This window comes from Podarcis vaucheri (assembly GCF_965113315.1).
Source record: "Podarcis vaucheri genome assembly, chromosome: 1".
Lineage (NCBI taxonomy): Eukaryota > Metazoa > Chordata > Lepidosauria > Squamata > Lacertidae > Podarcis > Podarcis vaucheri.
In genome coordinates, this window is record NC_138759.1 from 49,045,980 (window position 1) to 49,063,968 (window position 17,989).

The 17,989-nt window shown below is 48.9% G+C and overlaps 3 protein-coding genes across 3 annotated transcripts in view; 2 read left to right on the plus strand and 1 right to left on the minus strand.

The window, feature by feature from the left end:
• Nucleotides 1-17,989, plus strand: part of CCDC177 (coiled-coil domain containing 177) — a 230,764-nt gene that overhangs the window by 95,936 nt on the left and 116,839 nt on the right. The window lies entirely within an intron of this gene.
• PLEKHD1 (pleckstrin homology and coiled-coil domain containing D1) overlaps nt 1-17,989 on the minus strand; it is a 195,765-nt gene that overhangs the window by 12,572 nt on the left and 165,204 nt on the right. The gene's annotated exons all lie outside the window — the stretch shown is intronic.
• Nucleotides 1,686-13,688, plus strand: SLC10A1 (solute carrier family 10 member 1). The gene is made up of 6 exons (XM_082226456.1): nt 1,686-1,850; nt 2,476-2,896; nt 7,081-7,279; nt 9,612-9,790; nt 11,310-11,506; nt 12,510-13,688. Exons 2-6 carry the CDS (start codon nt 2,481-2,483, stop codon nt 12,605-12,607), a joined length of 1,089 nt encoding a protein of 362 aa, XP_082082582.1. The 5' UTR covers nt 1,686-1,850; nt 2,476-2,480; the 3' UTR covers nt 12,608-13,688.

Genomic DNA, 17,989 nt, shown 5'->3' on the forward strand with positions numbered 1-17,989 from the left:
GAAAGAGGAGTCCCACTGACTCCAAGTCAAGGAAAGCATAAGTGCAGGAAGCTGTAGCCAGCCCAGCCAATGATTTCATTTTATGCCATCCAGCCCATCACTGCATTGGCTCAGTCAAACTGCCAACAATATGGGGAAACACTCTTCCTGGCTACGTAGCTACAAAAAAGAGAAATACACCTCACATATCACAAGATACACATGGCTCTTTGTTTCTGCAATATGCCCAAGACCTTTTGGCCACAAAAGCCTTTGTTAGTTGGCAAAGGCCATTTAATCGTAATAATAATATTAAGGAGCTGGAGGAGCTGATTCTTCCCCTTTTCATCCTCACAACAACCCTGTGGGGAAGCTTAGGCTAACAGACTTGACTAGCTTCGTAGCTGAATTGAGATTTCAATCCTGGTCTCCCGCATCCTGATCCAGTAGTCCAACCATGACATCCCACAGGCTCTGTATGGAATTACAGAACTGCATCCAAAAGGCAATGAATGTTAAAGGCATGGGAGCACAAGGGCATTTTGAGTAGTGGAAAGCAAACACCAGGCTGAGAGGAGTACAAGAAGGTGGTTTTTGTTCTACTCTGGGTAAAGTGGGTCATGATCGCTAAGTGCCATTGAAACCAATGAAACAAATTGCTCACAGAAATGTCCTGTTGCTTTTAATAGAACCTGGCCAGGGGAGAGAGAGAAAGAGAGAGAGATATGGTGTGGCAGCAGAACAGGAAGAGTCATGTTCAGGCCTCACATCAGAATCCATGGGGCAAGACAGGTCAGAAGTTTCAGAACCACGGATAGCTCCGAGTGAGCAACTTGACCACTCGGCAAGTTGAGAGCAGACTTCAGCGGTACCTCAGGTTAAGTACTTAATACGTTCTGGAGGTCCGTTCTTAACCTGAAACTGTTCTTAACCTGAAGCACCACTTTAGCTAACGGGGCCTCCTGCTGCCGCCGCGCCGCCAGAGCACAATTTCTGTTCTCATCCTGAAGCAAAGTTCCAAACCTGAGGTACTATTTCTGGGTTAGCAGAGTCTGTAACCTGAAGCGTCTGTAACCTGAAGCGTCTATAACCCAAGGTACCACTGTATATGAATGGGAACCAATTCTAAACCATACTCAAGCATGGTATGGACAAGCCCTGAGCCTATTAAAATCTGTGCACTCAAATTACCTCTCTCAGGCTCAACACCCATGTTGATAACTTTAAGTATTTAGCCATTGGAGTAATTCCCATTAAACCCGGTCAGATGACTTTGAATTAGCTGTGGGTTAGAGTGATGGAGCGGTTAGTCAGCAATTGACCTAATAACTGAATAGATAACCTTGTGGTCTACTAACAGACCTCAAAGTCTGGGAAGAAAATGCTCTAGTGCATTCCAGGCACTAGTTCACACTGCTTGCGTCAGCTGTCTTGGTCTTGCCCCTAATTTGAGCAAGAGTTGTCCATCCTCCAAACTTCTTCTGACCCTCTGTGGATTCAGAATTGTTTGAAACCAGCGGGAATAGGGCAAGACAGGAAGAGAGAAAAGCTTACCACATTCCTTCCTCTTGCCAGCAGAGTCCCCGGAGCAATTTGGCTGGAAAATTGGCTTGCTGGAGTGATTCAATTCTAACAGAAAGAATTAATAATTTACCCGTGTGCTTAAAGACAGGAGCTGGGTAACTTCCTAATAAGAAAGACACAGAAGTTCCAGAACAGAGGAAGAAAGCAGTGAAGGGAAAATCTTTATTTTCTCCCACATCCAGAATGGACTGAGGGGAGGAAACATCAGATATCTAATCTCCAAAGGAATCAGTTGGGATTGGATTATATCTCCATGGTGAATCATTGACCTTCCTCTCTTTTCTATGGTAAGAAAGCAAAACAAACAAACCAAAATAGGATTAGACAGAAGAAGGATTCTCCCCGACTGAATGGTGCTTTTAAGCTTCACCACATAGTAGAACTTGGAGCCAAATGCAGCTGCCCTGCAAAGTGGTGTATGGAATCATTAGTAAATTAATTTATTGTGGTGTGTGTTTTGTGTGTGCATTCCCATAACGTCTATTATTCTGTTGGGGATGTGTCAGTAAATAGCTTCACTACAGAAATGTTCAATAAGAAGGAATGTAAATGGACCAAGATCAGTTGACATAGAGCAGGCATTGGTTCGACAGAAGATAGTGGGTGCAAAACAAACTTCAACTATGCCTGTATCACTGAAATCCTTATCCATTCCTATGATTCAAAATAGGAACATTAGAGGGAGGGGGGAACAATGGTGGAGCCAGACTGAACCCTATAACCTGCGTTCAAAACTGGCGTAAAACAAGACAAATGAACAGCTAATGCTCAAGTATTTGTAGTGCATGTGTAGAGTCTTCTACATCCTCAACAAATGACAAGAGTGGTCTTGAGTGATCAGTAGGCTCAATGAGGATTATGGCTTCAATGTTTTAACATCACCTTCTTCAACACCTTTGTCAATCCCCATAGGGAGAATGATGACTAAGATTCCACCAGCTGACACTAGCAACACCTATGAAAACCTGGAACACTGGAGGCCAAGGCAGCTGGCCAACGCCTCTTTGGCTAATTTCACTTTTCCATTTGGGTTTGGTCAAAGGGCTGACTATGCCCTGAATGGCGTCATTATGGTTGTCATCTTTATTGTTATGGTATCTCTGGGTTGCACAATGGAGATCTCCAAGATCATGGGTTATCTCCGGAAACCCAAGGAAGTAGCTGTTGCTGTGGTGGCTCAGTATGGAATCATGCCTCTGACAGCATTTGCGCTGGGCAAACTCTTCCAACTGGAACCCATTGAGGCTCTGGCTGTACTCATCTGTGGCTGTTGCCCTGGTGGAAATCTTTCCAACATCCTCAGTCTGGCATCAAAAGGAGACATGAACCTCAGGTAAGCAGGATGTGTGCTAGTGCTTATGAAGGCAGAACTAGACAGTTAATGGCAAAGCCGCCTAGGACAGGGAGATAGTTACTGGGTTGAATACAAGGCTGGGATTTCCCCATTTGTCCAATAAATACATAGCCACATTCATCACTATTATGGAACAGCGAGAGGACAAAACGCAGGCATAGAGCACATGCCTCATATAATGTCCTGGATCCAATCCCTAGCATTTCCAGCTAAAAGGAAAGATAACAAGGAGGGATCCAGTCTAACCTCTCTTGGGAGGAAATTCCACAATCTGGGAACAGGCATAGAAAAAGCTCTCTCTCGTGTTACTACCAACCATGCCTCTGACATTGTGGGAGGAGCTTATCAGAGCTTGCAGGGCATCAGCAGAAGGAGCAAAAGAGTTTTCTTGTGTGTGTGTTTCTTTGTGGCTGATTAGCTGCTCTCCCTGCAGTTTGATCCATCTTTTAGATTTAGGGGAGCTAGTCTCAAACGTTTGTTGGGGGAGACCTAGGTTTTTTGGGGGGGGAATTATTTGTCCTGTCTAGTGGCGTAGCGTAGGTTGTCAGCACCCGGGGCAAGGCAAGTAATTTGCGCCCCCTAACCCGTGGATTTGCGCCCAACCCGTGGATTTGCGCCCCCTAACCCCCAGGTGTTGCGGCCGGCCCCCCCTGCACCCCCCACGCTACGCCACTGCTGGTGAAGGCACTGCAATTGTGTTTAATTGTGCGGCGAGGTAAAACCAGAGTCCCGAGAACAATAAGCGAGGCTGCCACAAACCCCCGAGGAGTATTTAGCTGGAGGGTCGCCGCCGCCCGAAAGAGAAGCAGCTGGAGGGCCCCGGAAGAACCTGGCTCGGAAGAATCCATGCCACAGAAGGGCGACTGGCGATTAGGAACTGCGCTAGAGGGAGCGTGACTATCTCTCCAGAGGGAAAGGCCGCAAAGGGCGGCCCACATGGTGGTCAAGGAAGGCTCCCCTCCTCCAAAGCAGACCCGATCCAGGCGGCTCCATAAAGCTCCTGGAGAGAGGCGGGGTGGGGGGGCGCGGAGAGACAATGCCAAAACTCAGGGGGCTCCTTGAGCAAATTGCCAGAGATGAGCTCCGCAGGGGGAGGCAGGGTCCTCTATAGCCCACCCCAGCTGCCCTTCTTGTATCTACAGCCAGTTTGGCAGGGGGCGGTGGAAGGGTCTGGAAGGAGCGGGGACCACCACGGAGCACACATACCGGGAGCTGGAGAGGCGAGGCCAAGCCGAGAAGGGGCCAGCCCGGAAGGCGCAGCTTCACAGCCGAAGCTGTCCCCGGCTTGGGGAGCCAGAGAAGCTGTCGGGTCAGGGCCCTGGCGCAGGCCTAGCCGCTCCCGCGACGCCTCTTTGCTCCCAGGATCGGGGCCGCCAGCTCAGCGCTGGAGCCGAGGGAGCCCCCAGGCAGGCCTGCGAGCAAAGGCAGAGCCGCCGGGCGGTGGCCGCTTCTGCAAGGCGGCCGGAGAAGCGGGGACCCCCTCCCCTCCCCGCGTCCCCCCCACTCGCTCCCCCCGCTGAAACTTTGTTAACACACACGCTGAGCCTCTGACAATAGGGGCGGGCTGAGGGCACGATGCGGCTGGGCCCTCTGGACTCGCGCCCCCCCCCCGATGTTGCGCCCGGTGCGGCCGGCACCCCTGGCATCCCCCACGCTACGCCACTGGTCCTGTCTTCACGCTTTTTAAGATGGAGGACCACTGTAGCCACCCCCAACGACACGTTTTCAAGATGGAGGGTGAGGGAACAGCTGCAGTCGCCTGCGGTTCCTGCGCAATGTTTGCCATCTTGCCAAAGGTTGCGGGCAGCTTTACCTGCAGCAATTGTATGTTGATTGCCCTCTTAGAAGACAAAGTTCAGCAACTGGAGGAACGTGTAGCTACGCTCCAAAGAATTAGAGAGCTGGAGCTCTTCTTGGAAGCAACAGAGAACACCGTCTCCACCAAGGAGGAGACAGGGGACACCCCTGAGAAGGAGGCTAGTTCACCAACACAGGTGCCAGATATATGGAGAAACATGACTCAAAGAAGTAGGAGGCCCAGGGTTTGCTCTGATTGTTTAGAAATACACAATCGCTTTGAAGTCCTCTACCCTAGCATGGAAGACAAAGAACAGACTCCATTTGAGGATCTCTCCCTCATTACAGTCGATCAGGTATATGAAGACGAGCAGCAAAGTCAGTCCTCAGGGAATGTGCAGGTGACCTTGGAACAGACAGCTCACAGAAGAACCCCGACCAAACCTAAGAGGAGGCGTGTAGTGGTGAAATCAACATCTTTATCAACGACTTGGATGATGGACTCAAGGGCATCCTGATCAAATTTGCAGATGACACCAAACTGGGAGGGGTGGCAAAACCCCAGAGGACAGGATCACACTTCAAAACGACCTTGACAGATTAGAGAACTGGGCCAAAACAAACAAGATGAACTTTAACAGGGAGAAATGTAAAGTATTGCACTTGGGCAAAAAAAATGAGAGGCACAAATACAAGATGGGGGACACCTGGCTGGAGAGCAGTACATGTGAAAAGGATCTAGGAGTCTTGGTTGACCACAAACTTGACATGAGCCAACAGTGTGACGCGGCAGCTAAAAAAGCCAATGCAATTCTGGGCTGCATCAATTGGAGTATAGCACCTAGATCAAGGGAAGTAATAGTGCCACTGTATTCTGCTCTGGTCAGACCTCACCTGGAGTACTGTGTCCAGTTCTGGGCACCACAGTTCAAGAAGGACACTGACAAACTAGAACGTGTCCAGAGGAGGGCAACCAAAATGGTCAAAGGCCTGGAAACGATGCCTTATGAGGAACGGCTAAGGGAGCTGGGCATGTTTAGCCTGGAGAAGAGGAGGTTAAGGGGTGATATGATAGCCATGTTCAAATATATAAAAGGATGTCACACAGAGGAGGGAGAAAGGTTGTTTTCTGCTGCTCCAGAGAAGCGGACACGGAGCAATGGATCCAAACTACAAGAAAGAAGATTCCACCTAAACATTAGGAAGAACTTCCTGACAGTAAGAGCTGTTCGACAGTGGAATTTGCTGCCAAGGAGTGTGGTGGAGTCTCCTACTTTGGAGGTCTTTAAGCAGAGGCTTGACAACCATATGTCAGGAGTGCTCTGATGGTGTTTCCTGCTTGGCAGGGGGTTGGACTCGATGGCCCTTGTGGTCTCTTCCAACTCTATGATTCTATGATTCTATGATTGATGGGACACAGAGAAGGTGCTCAGCCAAGGACCTTAGCACCCAGGCAGGTGTGTAAAGGGAGAGAAGATTCAGATAACCTAGGCCCAAGCCATATAGAGATTTATAGATCATAACCAGCACTTTGAATTGTGTCTGGAAACAGACCAGTAGCCAGTAAAGTTGTTTCAACAGGGGGGTGACATGTTCCCATTAACCAGCCTGCCATCAGTCTGGCCATAGCAGTCTGGACAACTGAAGCTTCCAAACATGTTTTCAAAGGCAGCCCCATCTGGGGTGCATTACAGTAGTCCAACTGGGATGTAACTAAAGCATGCATCCCTGCGTGGCGAGATCTGACATCTCACAGAACAGGCATAGTTGGTGCATGAGTCGTAACTATACAAACGTATTCCTGGCCACCAACGAAACCTGGGCATCCAAAGTCAGGGCAGAATCCAGGAGTACATTCAAACTGCAAGCCCAAATCTTCAAGTAAACCAAACACAGGTTGAAGCCCTGTTCCCTGATCCGCCTTCCAACTGACCAGGAGTGCCTCTCTCTTGTCTGGATTAAACCTCAAGTTGTTCAGATGGCCTTCAGATCCTAATGTCATTAATTTTGCAGTTAAAATGGTGCCTTTCTCTAAGGCTTCGTGTGAATAACAACATTCCCTTATCTTGCTCCTCCTTCCAAAAGCTTTACAAAGCAGGAAAATGTAATTCCTAATTTATATGTGAACTTTGAGAGCTTGTGTCTTTATCATCATTGCTGCAAAGTTCAAGAGTCACCTGGGATTGTATGCTAAATGCCTCATGTCCGGACAGGTCTGGATTCAGGATGTGTGGGGTGCATGGGCAAGAGAGCAGATTCTATACGTTAAAGGGTCAAAAAAGGGTCATGTAAGACATTCAGAAAAGGAAATATGTCTCCAAATTCAGAATACCTCCTTCACATAGGTTGCTCTTCTTTTGTCTCAGCATTGTGATGACAACCTGCTCAACACTCTTGGCACTTGCTCTGATGCCTCTTCTGCTGTACCTCTACGCTAAGGGATTGTACCAGGACAAAGTGCCTTACAAGGGAATTGCTGTCGCCCTGGTCATGACACTTATCCCCTGTGCCATTGGGATCTTCTTGAATGAAAAGAAGCCTCAGTGTGCTCGCCGCTTTGTTAAAGTAAGTGGGGATTGCAGTACTATTTGGATCTCACTTTGCATATCTATGTAAATGCTGCAGGGGGAGTCCTTTATCTTTCATTATTTCTTCTGCCCTGCACATGGAAAGGGTTTTTTTTAAAAAAATACCAAATAAGAAATTGTGCACTGCAATTCTTTTTTTCTTTGTATTACCTGCTGCCTCAGTGCAAAGTTCAGCCCACAGTACTAGATGTGAAAGGTAAGCAGTGCTTGATTTTGAATTTCCTTGCTTTGTTTAACTTGCCCTATCCTCATGCATTGAGCTTATTCATTTTTTTCTGCTGTTGAAATATTTTTTTGTGTTTGAAGTCTCTGTTGCCAGGGACAAAATGTCCAAATAATGCATGTATCAAAATGAGATGTATTATCCTGCTTTGAAATGCAGGTCACTTTTTTACTATTTACTGAGCATTAACACTCAGTAAATTTATTTGCAAGGGGGTTGAACAATGTCAAACAATAGATGTCCACACTTTCCAGTGCATTTTACTATTACTTTTGTTACAGCAAAAAACCAGTGGGGGTGGAGGAGGAAACCCTATTTGTGTGTTCCATTCCCGCCCACCCCATATGCACATTTTTTTCCTAACTCAAATGTCCAACCCTGTAGCTGCCAATGGCTGGGGTAGCTGTTCTGCAACTCTGGGAGAGTGGAATGAACCAGGGGCCAAAGTCAATTAGTCCAGTGTTTCCCAACCTTTTTTGGGCAAAGGCACACTTGTTTCATGAAAAAAATCTCGAGGCGCACCACCATTACAGCCCCGTGACGTCAGCGCGCAGCGTCACGCCGGGAGGGACATGAATTGCTAGCAAATTACATAATCACCTCCTTGAGGGCTGGCTCATCTTCTCCGAAGGCAGAACCCCATTAATTAACAGCACAGACTCACACCATAGCCAAGACGAGGGGGGGAAACCTCAGTCATGCACAGTCATGCACATGTGGGGGCTAAATGAGGACGAAGACCGGGCAGAGAGCAGGGTTCAAATCACCCCACCTGGCCAGGACAATCCCTGGGTGCTCCCTTGGGCCACTCGCCTGACCCACCTCGCAGGGCTGTTGTTGCGAGGATAACACGGGGAGAACCACGCGCGCCCCCGGGAGCTCCTTGGAGGAGAAAGCGGGCGATGAATGCAATGCACGAAATATATGAGAGGCGACCAGGTTTTGCAGGTGAGGGGCCCCCGCCAGCCTCCGCTTCCAACACCCGGCGCAACGACGCCGAAGTTTCCCCCCGGGCTTGGCTCGGGGAGCAGCGCTGCTCCCCCCCAGCTCCCCTTCGCTCTCCCGGCTCTCTCTGCCACCCACTGGGGACCCCCCTCACCTGCCAAGTCCGGAGCGCCGGTGGAAGTTGCATGCATGCATGCAGGGCGCCGCGTTGCCATTGCATTGCACTGCACTCCATGCAACGCCTGCACGCATGCATTGCCTTGCACGCCCGCCAAGGGGTCTCCCTGCGGTCCAATGCGTCCCCTCCGGCGCGGATGCAGCATTGAAAAAATAAACACACACACCCGACGCAGCAATACCTGGGGGGCAGCCTCCGCCTCCACCGCTCCGCCTCCGCGGGGATCCCCGGGCTCCATCCTGCCGCCTGATCTCCGCGGGGGCGCAGGCAGGCTGCGCGGGGTCTGCGTGGAATAACCCCTGCCCGCCCGGCCGCCGCCGCCGCGCTCATTCCATGGCCGGGAGAAGAGCGCTTCAAACAAAACGCCCGGCCCGCCAGGCCACGCTGGGAAATGTAGTTCGCGCACCCCGCGCAGGCGCAGAGCCCAAGGGCGAGGGGACTACGGATCCCGGCAGCCCCCGCGCTGGGGACGGAGGGGGAGAGGCCAGGTGCAGGGATGGAGGGACGGGTGGGCGAGCGAGTGAGTGAGTGGCAGCCGCCAAGCCTTGGCCGAGAGCCAGGAAGGGCCTCCCCGGAGGAGGAGGAGGGAGGCGCAGAGCGGGAGGGAGGGAGGGAACCCCAGGGGTCATCTAGTGACGGCACCCCAATCGAAAATTTGACTTAAAAAAAAAAAAATCTTTCGAATTTTTTCATTTTTCCCGCCGCACACCAGGCAACATCTCGCGGCACACTAGTGTGCCGCGGAACACTGGTTGGGAAACACTGAATTAGTCAAAGAGAGGAATGGGGGAATTGCCTCATCACTGTGCAAGACTGAATGAGTGAAGCAGCTTCCTCCCATAGTCTATGAGGTATGTGGCACAAGGGAACTGCAATACATAGATCGGTATTAATGTAACAGATGATGCCCAGTTTTGGATTAAATGCCGTGGTGTTTTGTTTTAACCTCTCTTCCTTTTTCAGGCAGGTATGATTGTTCTGCTTGTGCTATCTATCACAATAATTGTTCTGAGTGTGGTCAGTTTCGGACGTAGTATCTTGATCATCTTCTCTCCACGCTTGCTGGGAACATCAGCTTTGATGCCTGTTATTGGCTTCTCCTTGGGCTATATCCTGTCTGCATTCTTCAGCTTCAGTGATCAGTATGTCCTCTTAACTAAACTCAATTCCTTTTGCCTAAAGACAGGTGCTGAACTGGGGATCAGTGAAAGTCACTCCACCTTGTGCCAGTAGAATTCCCTGCTTGATTGGAAGCCTGATTGATTGAAATACCACAGAGTTGTGTCTTGTTCCCTGTGCCTTTTAATATCTGCACCAGAACTGGTGAACATTTTTGGCCCTTTATCACCCTCTACCACTGCAGGTCCACTTAGACATGTGTGTGAGGCTGCCTGCCTGTCAATCATCTGATGTCATGATAGGTCACACCCACCTGTCCAAGTTGACCTGTGGGAAGGGGAGAGGGATCTGTTTGCTGATGAGCGGAGGATTCAATCCTGATGGCTGCTGGGGTCTTCTTTGCCAGCACGTACCCCACAGGAAATGTCTGGTGAAGCAGCACCCAGCAGGATCAAACCTCGCCCATTAGCTGATGTCACCCAGAGACATCAACTGATTGACAGGTGCATGTGGCTTGGGGGAAATGGCCTCACAGTCCAATACAGGGCCTGTGCTGGATGAGGTTACATTCGTCTAAATGAGCAGGTGCACAACTTGGGGATGCTTCTGGAATTCCTGGAGACAGCTGTGGACAAGTGTTTTTTGCCAACCTAGACTGGTGTGCCAAATGTGGACACTTCTAGAACGTGGGAGACCTCAACACCATCAGACATACCTTGGCAATCTCCAGGCTTGGCTACCATATTGGGGAGGCCTTTGCAAACTCCTTAGAAACTCTGTTTAGTTCAAAATGAAGCACATCGGCTCCACAATTCAGTGGAGTCAATCTTTAAGTTTGAAACAGGATTTACCTTATAAATTGCTTTCCTCTGAATTAACTCCCAGCACATGAAGATCCTCAGACAAGGCCCTGTTCCAAGAACTGTGTAAACAAATCAACCTTCTCAGGAAGGAGGTGTCCAGATCTAGCATCTTGTGGCTGAATCTGATGTTCATCAGCTAACCTTCTCCGAGGTTTCCTTCAGAACATGAGGACAGGCATCTTGCTTCCACTATTAAATGAATGCCTTACTTCTTATATCAACCAAACTCTACAGCAGATGACAAATTATGTATTGTGTGTCACACACACATACAGAGCTGATTAATAATAATAGTAGTAGTAATTTTATTATTTGTACCCTGCCTATTTGACTGGGTTGCCCCAGTTGAGCAGCTTCCAACAAATATAAAAGCATAATAAAATGTCAAACATTAACAACTTCACTGTACAGGGAATTATATCCAGGGGCTGTTTTCTCCAACTTTAAAGCAGCATTGCTATTCTTTTATTGACCCTTTCCTTTCCACCCTTCTACTGCTGGCTAGCGAGTTCAAGGTCTGGAGTACTTATCCATAGTGCTAAAATAGGTGGGATAAAGTTGGTGATATGGGGAAATTGTGTGAGCAACTCTGAAAACTAATGATCATGTGTTAGGAGTGGTATGTACAGAACTATAGTCCCATGTAACAGTCACATACTGCTCTGTGTTTCCTGCACAGGTGCAGGCGGACAGTCTGCCTGGAGACCGGTTGCCAGAATGTACAGCTCTGTTCAACCATCCTCAAGATGGCCTTTGCATCTGAAGTCATTGGGCCACTCTTCATCTTCCCTTTTCTGTACCTGATTTTCCAGTTGGGAGAGGGACTTCTCCTGGTTGTGATCTTCAGGAGTTATGAAAAGATAAAAGAAACAAATGGCAAGTACAATCTTTTGGTGGGGGGCACCTGTTCCTTCCTTTAAAGATCAGCATTTATTCTATAGATTGCCAGGACAGATCAATTTAGTTAAGTTTGCCAGAGTCCAATCTGTGATTTCAGTAGTTGCCATTCTTCAGGGTTATCAGGAGGGTTGCCATATTTACAAAAGTAAAAAACCAAGGCACCCCAAAAGTTGCTGAAGATCCAGGACAAACAGCTGCCTTCCCGAAATTCTCCCTGGACGTCACTTCTGCCTTTGAAATCCCGGTAATTTCTGGGAAATCCTGGATGTATGGCAGCCCTAGTTATCAGTGAAGTATTTTATTAAAGGATGCCTTTTTCAATAAAATCATCTACATCATTTGGATTATTCAATGCATGTAATCTCCTTGTTAATTTATATGATACAGCAATAGACCATACATTCAGTTTCCAATGGCATGGAACTTTGTAAAACTGAGAGCTGTTTGGTTTTTGAGATTCAACTTGTGTAAACTTCAGTTATGACTACATGCATAGGCATGTAGATATAGTTAAGCACATGGAAACTGCCTTTCCCAGTTGCACTTTTCCACATTGTTAATCTGCCTCTAGATTAGTTAACCAGCAAATGTGGAACAAAATGGCAACTTGATGATAAATTCTGGCAACAGGCAAAGACCCTTTTATTTTCAAAGGCACATATATTTATATGTGAAATTGTATCCCAGGTTATTCATTTTATCTGTGGCTTTTAGATTTTATTGGTTTGATTGTATTATTGCATTTTTATCTGTTTTATTGGGGAAATGTTTATTTGAAGGGAGACAAGAATACTTAAAATTAATAATAATAAACCTAATCTGGATTTCATGGGGCAGACTTAACTGTGTTTGCCTCAGACATAGACAAAAGTAATATATTTACAGGTGTAATAGGAGTGGTTGTTTCCTAAAGCTCCCCCCCCCCCCGACTGATATAAGTAACAGAGCATCTTCCCTCTTTTTTCGCCTTTCATTTTAGATTCAGCAAAAATGATCTACAGAAATGTGGACAACACTGAAGTGGAAACCAACAAATCCCTAGAGCCCCTAAGTAGAAGCAATAATCCAATGGAATGATGACACACACAAAAAGGGCAATTATACTGTCAGAACTCCAGGTTACTCCTATGGCTGAGGTCTGCTGAACTCTGGCGACAGTCCTGCACAAAACATTATAGTGGAATCTACACACATATAAAAAATGCTGTGAAAATGCTTTTTAAAAAAACATTTTGAAAAATATATTGAATTTGCCATAGTTCACTGTTGCCATCTAGTGTGACATTTGTATATTGCACCTTACAACATACTTAAAACATTTTATCTGCAGCTGTGTAGCTGAGTCCTATGACTGTGAAGAGTGAGGAACGTTATTCAAGAATTACAGTTTTCTGAGACAAATCCTGAAGTGATTCAGCACTAATTATGTTACCTTCATTCCTGATTCAAATAAGAGTTGGTCCCATTAAGATCACCACATATGATCACCATGATCCAGAGCTAATTGTCGAACTCGCATCCAGTCATTCTTTCTTTATCACACACCTGTTTTCCAATATATCTCACAGTTTCACAAGATTACCAAACAGCTGTAATTTACCTGTTGAAATGTTCTTAATTTTACTAACAAATGGCTAATTATTGGGAATTTTTTTAAAAAAATGATTTTTCAATACTTCTACTACCTTGTAATAAAGCACACCACATTTATGGTCCTAAACGATCTTCCTATGCTACGTGGTAAAATTCCATAAATGATGGGTTCTGGTTTGTGGGTTCATATTATAGATACAGTGGTACCTCAGGTTACAGACACTTCAGTTACAGACGCTTCAGGTTACAGACTCTGCTAACCTCAGGTTAAGAACTTTGCTTCAGGATGAGAACAGAAATTGTGCAGCGGTGGCGCGGTAGCAGCTGGAGGACCTATTAGCTAAAGTGGTACCTCAGGTTAAGAACAGTTTCAGGTTAAGAATGGACCTCCAGAACGAATTAAGTTCTTAACCCGAGGTACCACTGTATAGGGTTGTATCCAGTGTTAGTCCTACTCAGAGTAGGCACATTGGGCTGGATTCAGCTAACAGGTCTTGCTAGTGGAAGCCAAGCAAGGACCTCCACTAGCGCCACAGGGTTTCCCCCCTTCTTCTCCTCCCATAAGGTAAAGCTGACCATTAGGTCCAGTCATGGCCGACTCTGGGGTTGCGGCGCTCATCTTGCTTTATTGGCCGAGGGAACCGGCATACAGCTTCCGGGTCATGTGGCCAGCATGACTAAGCCGCTTCTGGCGAACCAGAGCAGCGCACGGAAACGCTGTTTACCTTCCCGCCAGAGCGGTACCTATTTATCTACTTGCACTTTGATGTGCTTTCAAACTGCAAGGTTGGCAGGAGCAGGGACTGAGCAACGGGAGCTCACCCCGTTGCAGGGATTCGAACCGTCGACCTTCTGATCGGCAAGTCCTAGGCTCTGTGGTTTAACCCACAGCGCCACCCGCGTCCTCTCCTCCCATACCCCTCCCCCAATTGACTAAGCAAGGGCAGAGACAACCCACTGAACCAGTGTGCAGCGGAGGTGGGGGGAGTGGGTTTTTTGTCCAACCACTTCCTGGTGCAACTGGACTTCTCCGCGACCCTTCCCCTCTGCAGGGAGGTGGGACCAATTCGGATGGTCCGCCCCCGCCACTTAATGGATCCAAATGGTTTCCAGAGAGTGGTAGGGGATGCTTTATCCCATGTTGATGGCCTTTCAGCTGATTCCCTGGTGGCCCGCTGGAATGCGGAGTTAACCAGGGCTATCGACTGTCTGGCTCCGAAGCGCCCTCTCCGATTGCATGGAGCCCGGACAGCCCCGTGGTTTTCTTCGGAGCTGAGGGCGATGAAACAATCGCTGAGACGGCTAGAGCGTCGGTGGCAGAAAACTCACTCCGAATCTGACCGGACACAGGTTAGAGCTCAACGTCGAGCCTACCACGTGGCGATAGCGACGGCGAAGAAGACTTTCTTCACCGCCTCTATTGCATCTGCAGAAAATAGTAGCAGGAGACTCTTTCAGGTGGTCCGCAATTTAACGGAACCACCTTTACCACCGGGGCCTTGTAAAGACCCCAAGATCTCCTGCAACGATTTTGCAAAGTTTTTTGCAGATAAAATCACTCATATTCGGAAGGAGCTAGACACCACCGTGGGAGCAGGGCTGGGGCGAGAGAGTGCTAGAGCCCTGTCTGGTCAAGTTGCATGGAATCAATTTCAATCCATTACCCCCGAGGATGTGGACAGGCTGCTTGGACACGTGAAACCAACCACCTGTCTCCTTGATCCTTGCCCATCCTGGCTAATAAAAGCAAGCCGGGAAGGGCTGGGCGATGGGCTCTGCGGGGTGGTGAATGCTTCCCTCTGTGAGGGAACATTCCCAGATCCGCTGAAAGAGGCGGTCATTAAACCGCTTCTTAAAAAACCATCTTTAGACCCGGCCAGTATGGCCAACTATCGCCCAGTCTCAAATCTTCCATTCTTGGGCAAGGTGATTGAGCGTGTGGTTGCTGAACAACTCCAGGCACGCCTGGAGGATGCGGACCATTTGGATCCCTTCCAATCAGGGTTCAGGCCTCATCATGGGACTGAAATTGCCTTGGTCGCACTGGTTGATGATCTCCGGCGAGCTAGGGACAAAGGTGAGAGTTGTTTCCTAGTTCTGCTGGATCTCTCAGCGGCCTTTGATACAATCGACCATAACATCCTTCTGGACCGTCTAGAGGGGTTGGGAGCTGGGGGCACTGTTATACAGTGGTTTCGCTCCTTCCTCCTGGGCCGTGTTCAGAAAGTGGTGGGGGGGGGATGAGTGTTCAGACCCTTGGGCCCTCACTTGTGGGGTGCCTCAGGGTTCCGTCCTCTTCCCCATGCTTTTTAACATCTATATGAAGCCGCTGGGAGAGATCATCAGGGGGTTTGGACTGGGTGTCCATCAATATGCAGATGATACCCAGCTCTACCTTTCTTTCAAATCAGAACCAGTGAAGGCGGTGAAGGTCCTGTGTGAGTGCCTGGAGGCGGTTGGAGGATGGATGGCAGCTAATGGATTGAAGTTGAATCCTGACAAGACAGAAGTACTGTTTTTGGGTGACAGGGAGCGGGCTGGTGTGGAGGACTCCCTGGTCCTGAATAGGGTAACTGTGCCCCTGAAGGACCAGGTGCGTAGCCTGGGAGTCATTTTGGACTCACAGCTGTCCATGGAGGCGCAGGTCAATTCTGTATCCAGGGCAGCTGTCTACCAACTCCACCTGGTACGCAGGCTGAGACCCTACCTGCCCGCGGACTGTCTGGCCAGAGTGGTGCATGCTCTAGTTATCTCCCGCTTGGACTACTGCAATGCGCTCTACGTGGGGCTACCTTTGAAGGTGACTCGGAAACTACAGCTAATCCAGAATGCGGCAGCTAGACTGGTGACTGGGGGCGGCCGCCGAGACCACATAACACCGGTCTTGAAAGACCTACATTGGCTCCCAGTACGTTTCCGAGCACAATTCAAAGTGCTGGTGTTGACCTTTAAAGCCCTAAACGGCTTTGGCCCAGTATACCTGAAGGAGCGTCTCCACCCCCATCGTTCTGCCCGGACACTGAGGTCCAGCGCCGAGGGCCTTCTGGCGGTTCCCTCATTGCGAGAAGCGAAGCTACAGGGAACCAGGCAGAGGGCCTTTTCGGTGGTGGCGCCCGCCCTGTGGAATGCCCTCCCATCGGATGTCAAGGTGATGGACAACTACCTGACATTCAGAAGACATCTTAAGGCGGCCCTATTCAGGGAAGCTTTTAATGTATGATATTTTAGTGTTTTTTGGTTTTTGTGGAAGCCGCCCAGAGTGGCTGGGGAAACCCAGCCAGATGGGCGGGGTACAAATAATAAATTATTATTATTATTATTATAACCAGCTGAAATGTTTGCACCAATGGAATGATTGCCATAGCACTATGCTGAATACCTCCCATCGAAATTAATGGCCATGACAAACTTAGGTCCATTAATTTCAATGGGTCTACTCTGCATAGGGCTTGGTTATTTAAGCCTTATAGTTAATACCATTTGCATGATTCAGGGGATTGGATTGGCCTTCCCCATGACTAAGCCGGATTCTTGTGTCTTGAGCTAAAGCTTGCCAGGCAGAAATTCAACATTTCCACACTAACCAACCTCCACAGAGAACTGCACACCTGTTGAATGTCTGCCTGTCATGTCTCTGTTACAGGTACAAAAGCCATGCCCTGTGACTCAAAATAATCCTTGTTTTGGAGCCAAACTTTTTCCATGGAGGGAGATGTTTTCTTGCAACATGATCTGAGTTGCTCCAACTTTTTTGAGTGGAAGACGCTCCCTGCTGAGAGAAGGAACACTGGCCTCGGGCTGATCGCCACTGTTGTGGGGTTGAAAACCAGGGGAGAACGAGGAAGGCTGCCTTGAGGGGTTTTTCTTTAATTGGAGAGGGGGACGAGGGCAGGATATAAACGCAATAAATTAGCAACCCTTCATCCTTATTGTACTAGACAGGTCCCCGTGCGGGATCCTCACCCCTTCGCTATGAATTTATATGCACTCAACACGTGCCTACAAGTTCCCTGCCACACGGAGCGCAAACAAGGCTCGCTTAACAGAACAAAAAATAGGTTTCGCGGTGGGGTGGGAACCATACAGCATCCCCACCCCGTTACCCGCTGCGGGACAAAATGGCGGCTGACTTCCGTGGGAAACCGAGCAGCCACGGCAGCGGGCAGAGCGAGACTTTGAAACACGGACACCGTGAGGGAGAGATATGGTTGCATAATTCGCGAGACCCACAAAACCAGGCAGTTTTGACGCCATTTTGTTTTGCTCCCCACCCGCGCTAGCCGAGTAAAGGGGGAAGCTGCCCATGGAGAAACGCAGCGCTTTGGTTATAAACGCAGCTGCTGGGCAGCAACTTGGGCCCCCCCCCCCGAAAAGGAAGACCTAAGCTGCGAATATTTCGAGTTAGCTTGTCGGCATTTGGGAAATATATATGCAGCAAATGCCTATTAGCTTCCGCATTGCAGGCGGGGAGGGAAGAGGGGAGTCACCGAGAACTGCTCTGGCTGCGTCTTTATCCCTGCATTGCAGAAGTGGGGACGTAGAAGCAGCGGCTCCACAAATGTGACAGTCCCCGGTTCCTTATGCGGCTTAAGAGGCGGCACGGAGTGACTCCGCTGTATATGGATAGGACATGGGATCGTCGGCGGGTTGCTTAACAGTCTGGAAATGCAGTTGGCACAATGGCAAGTCCGGCTCCCGATTTCGGGCTCGCGAGCTGCCGCCTCGCACAGTAGCAGCGAGGCCTGCGTCTCGGCGATAATGCGGCAGCGCGCAAGGTGCTGCTGGAGAGGCCAGCAACGGACTCCTCCGCGCAACGATTAACTAGCGCTTTAAAATACTGCCGCTTCGACTTTGTACCTCGCCTCC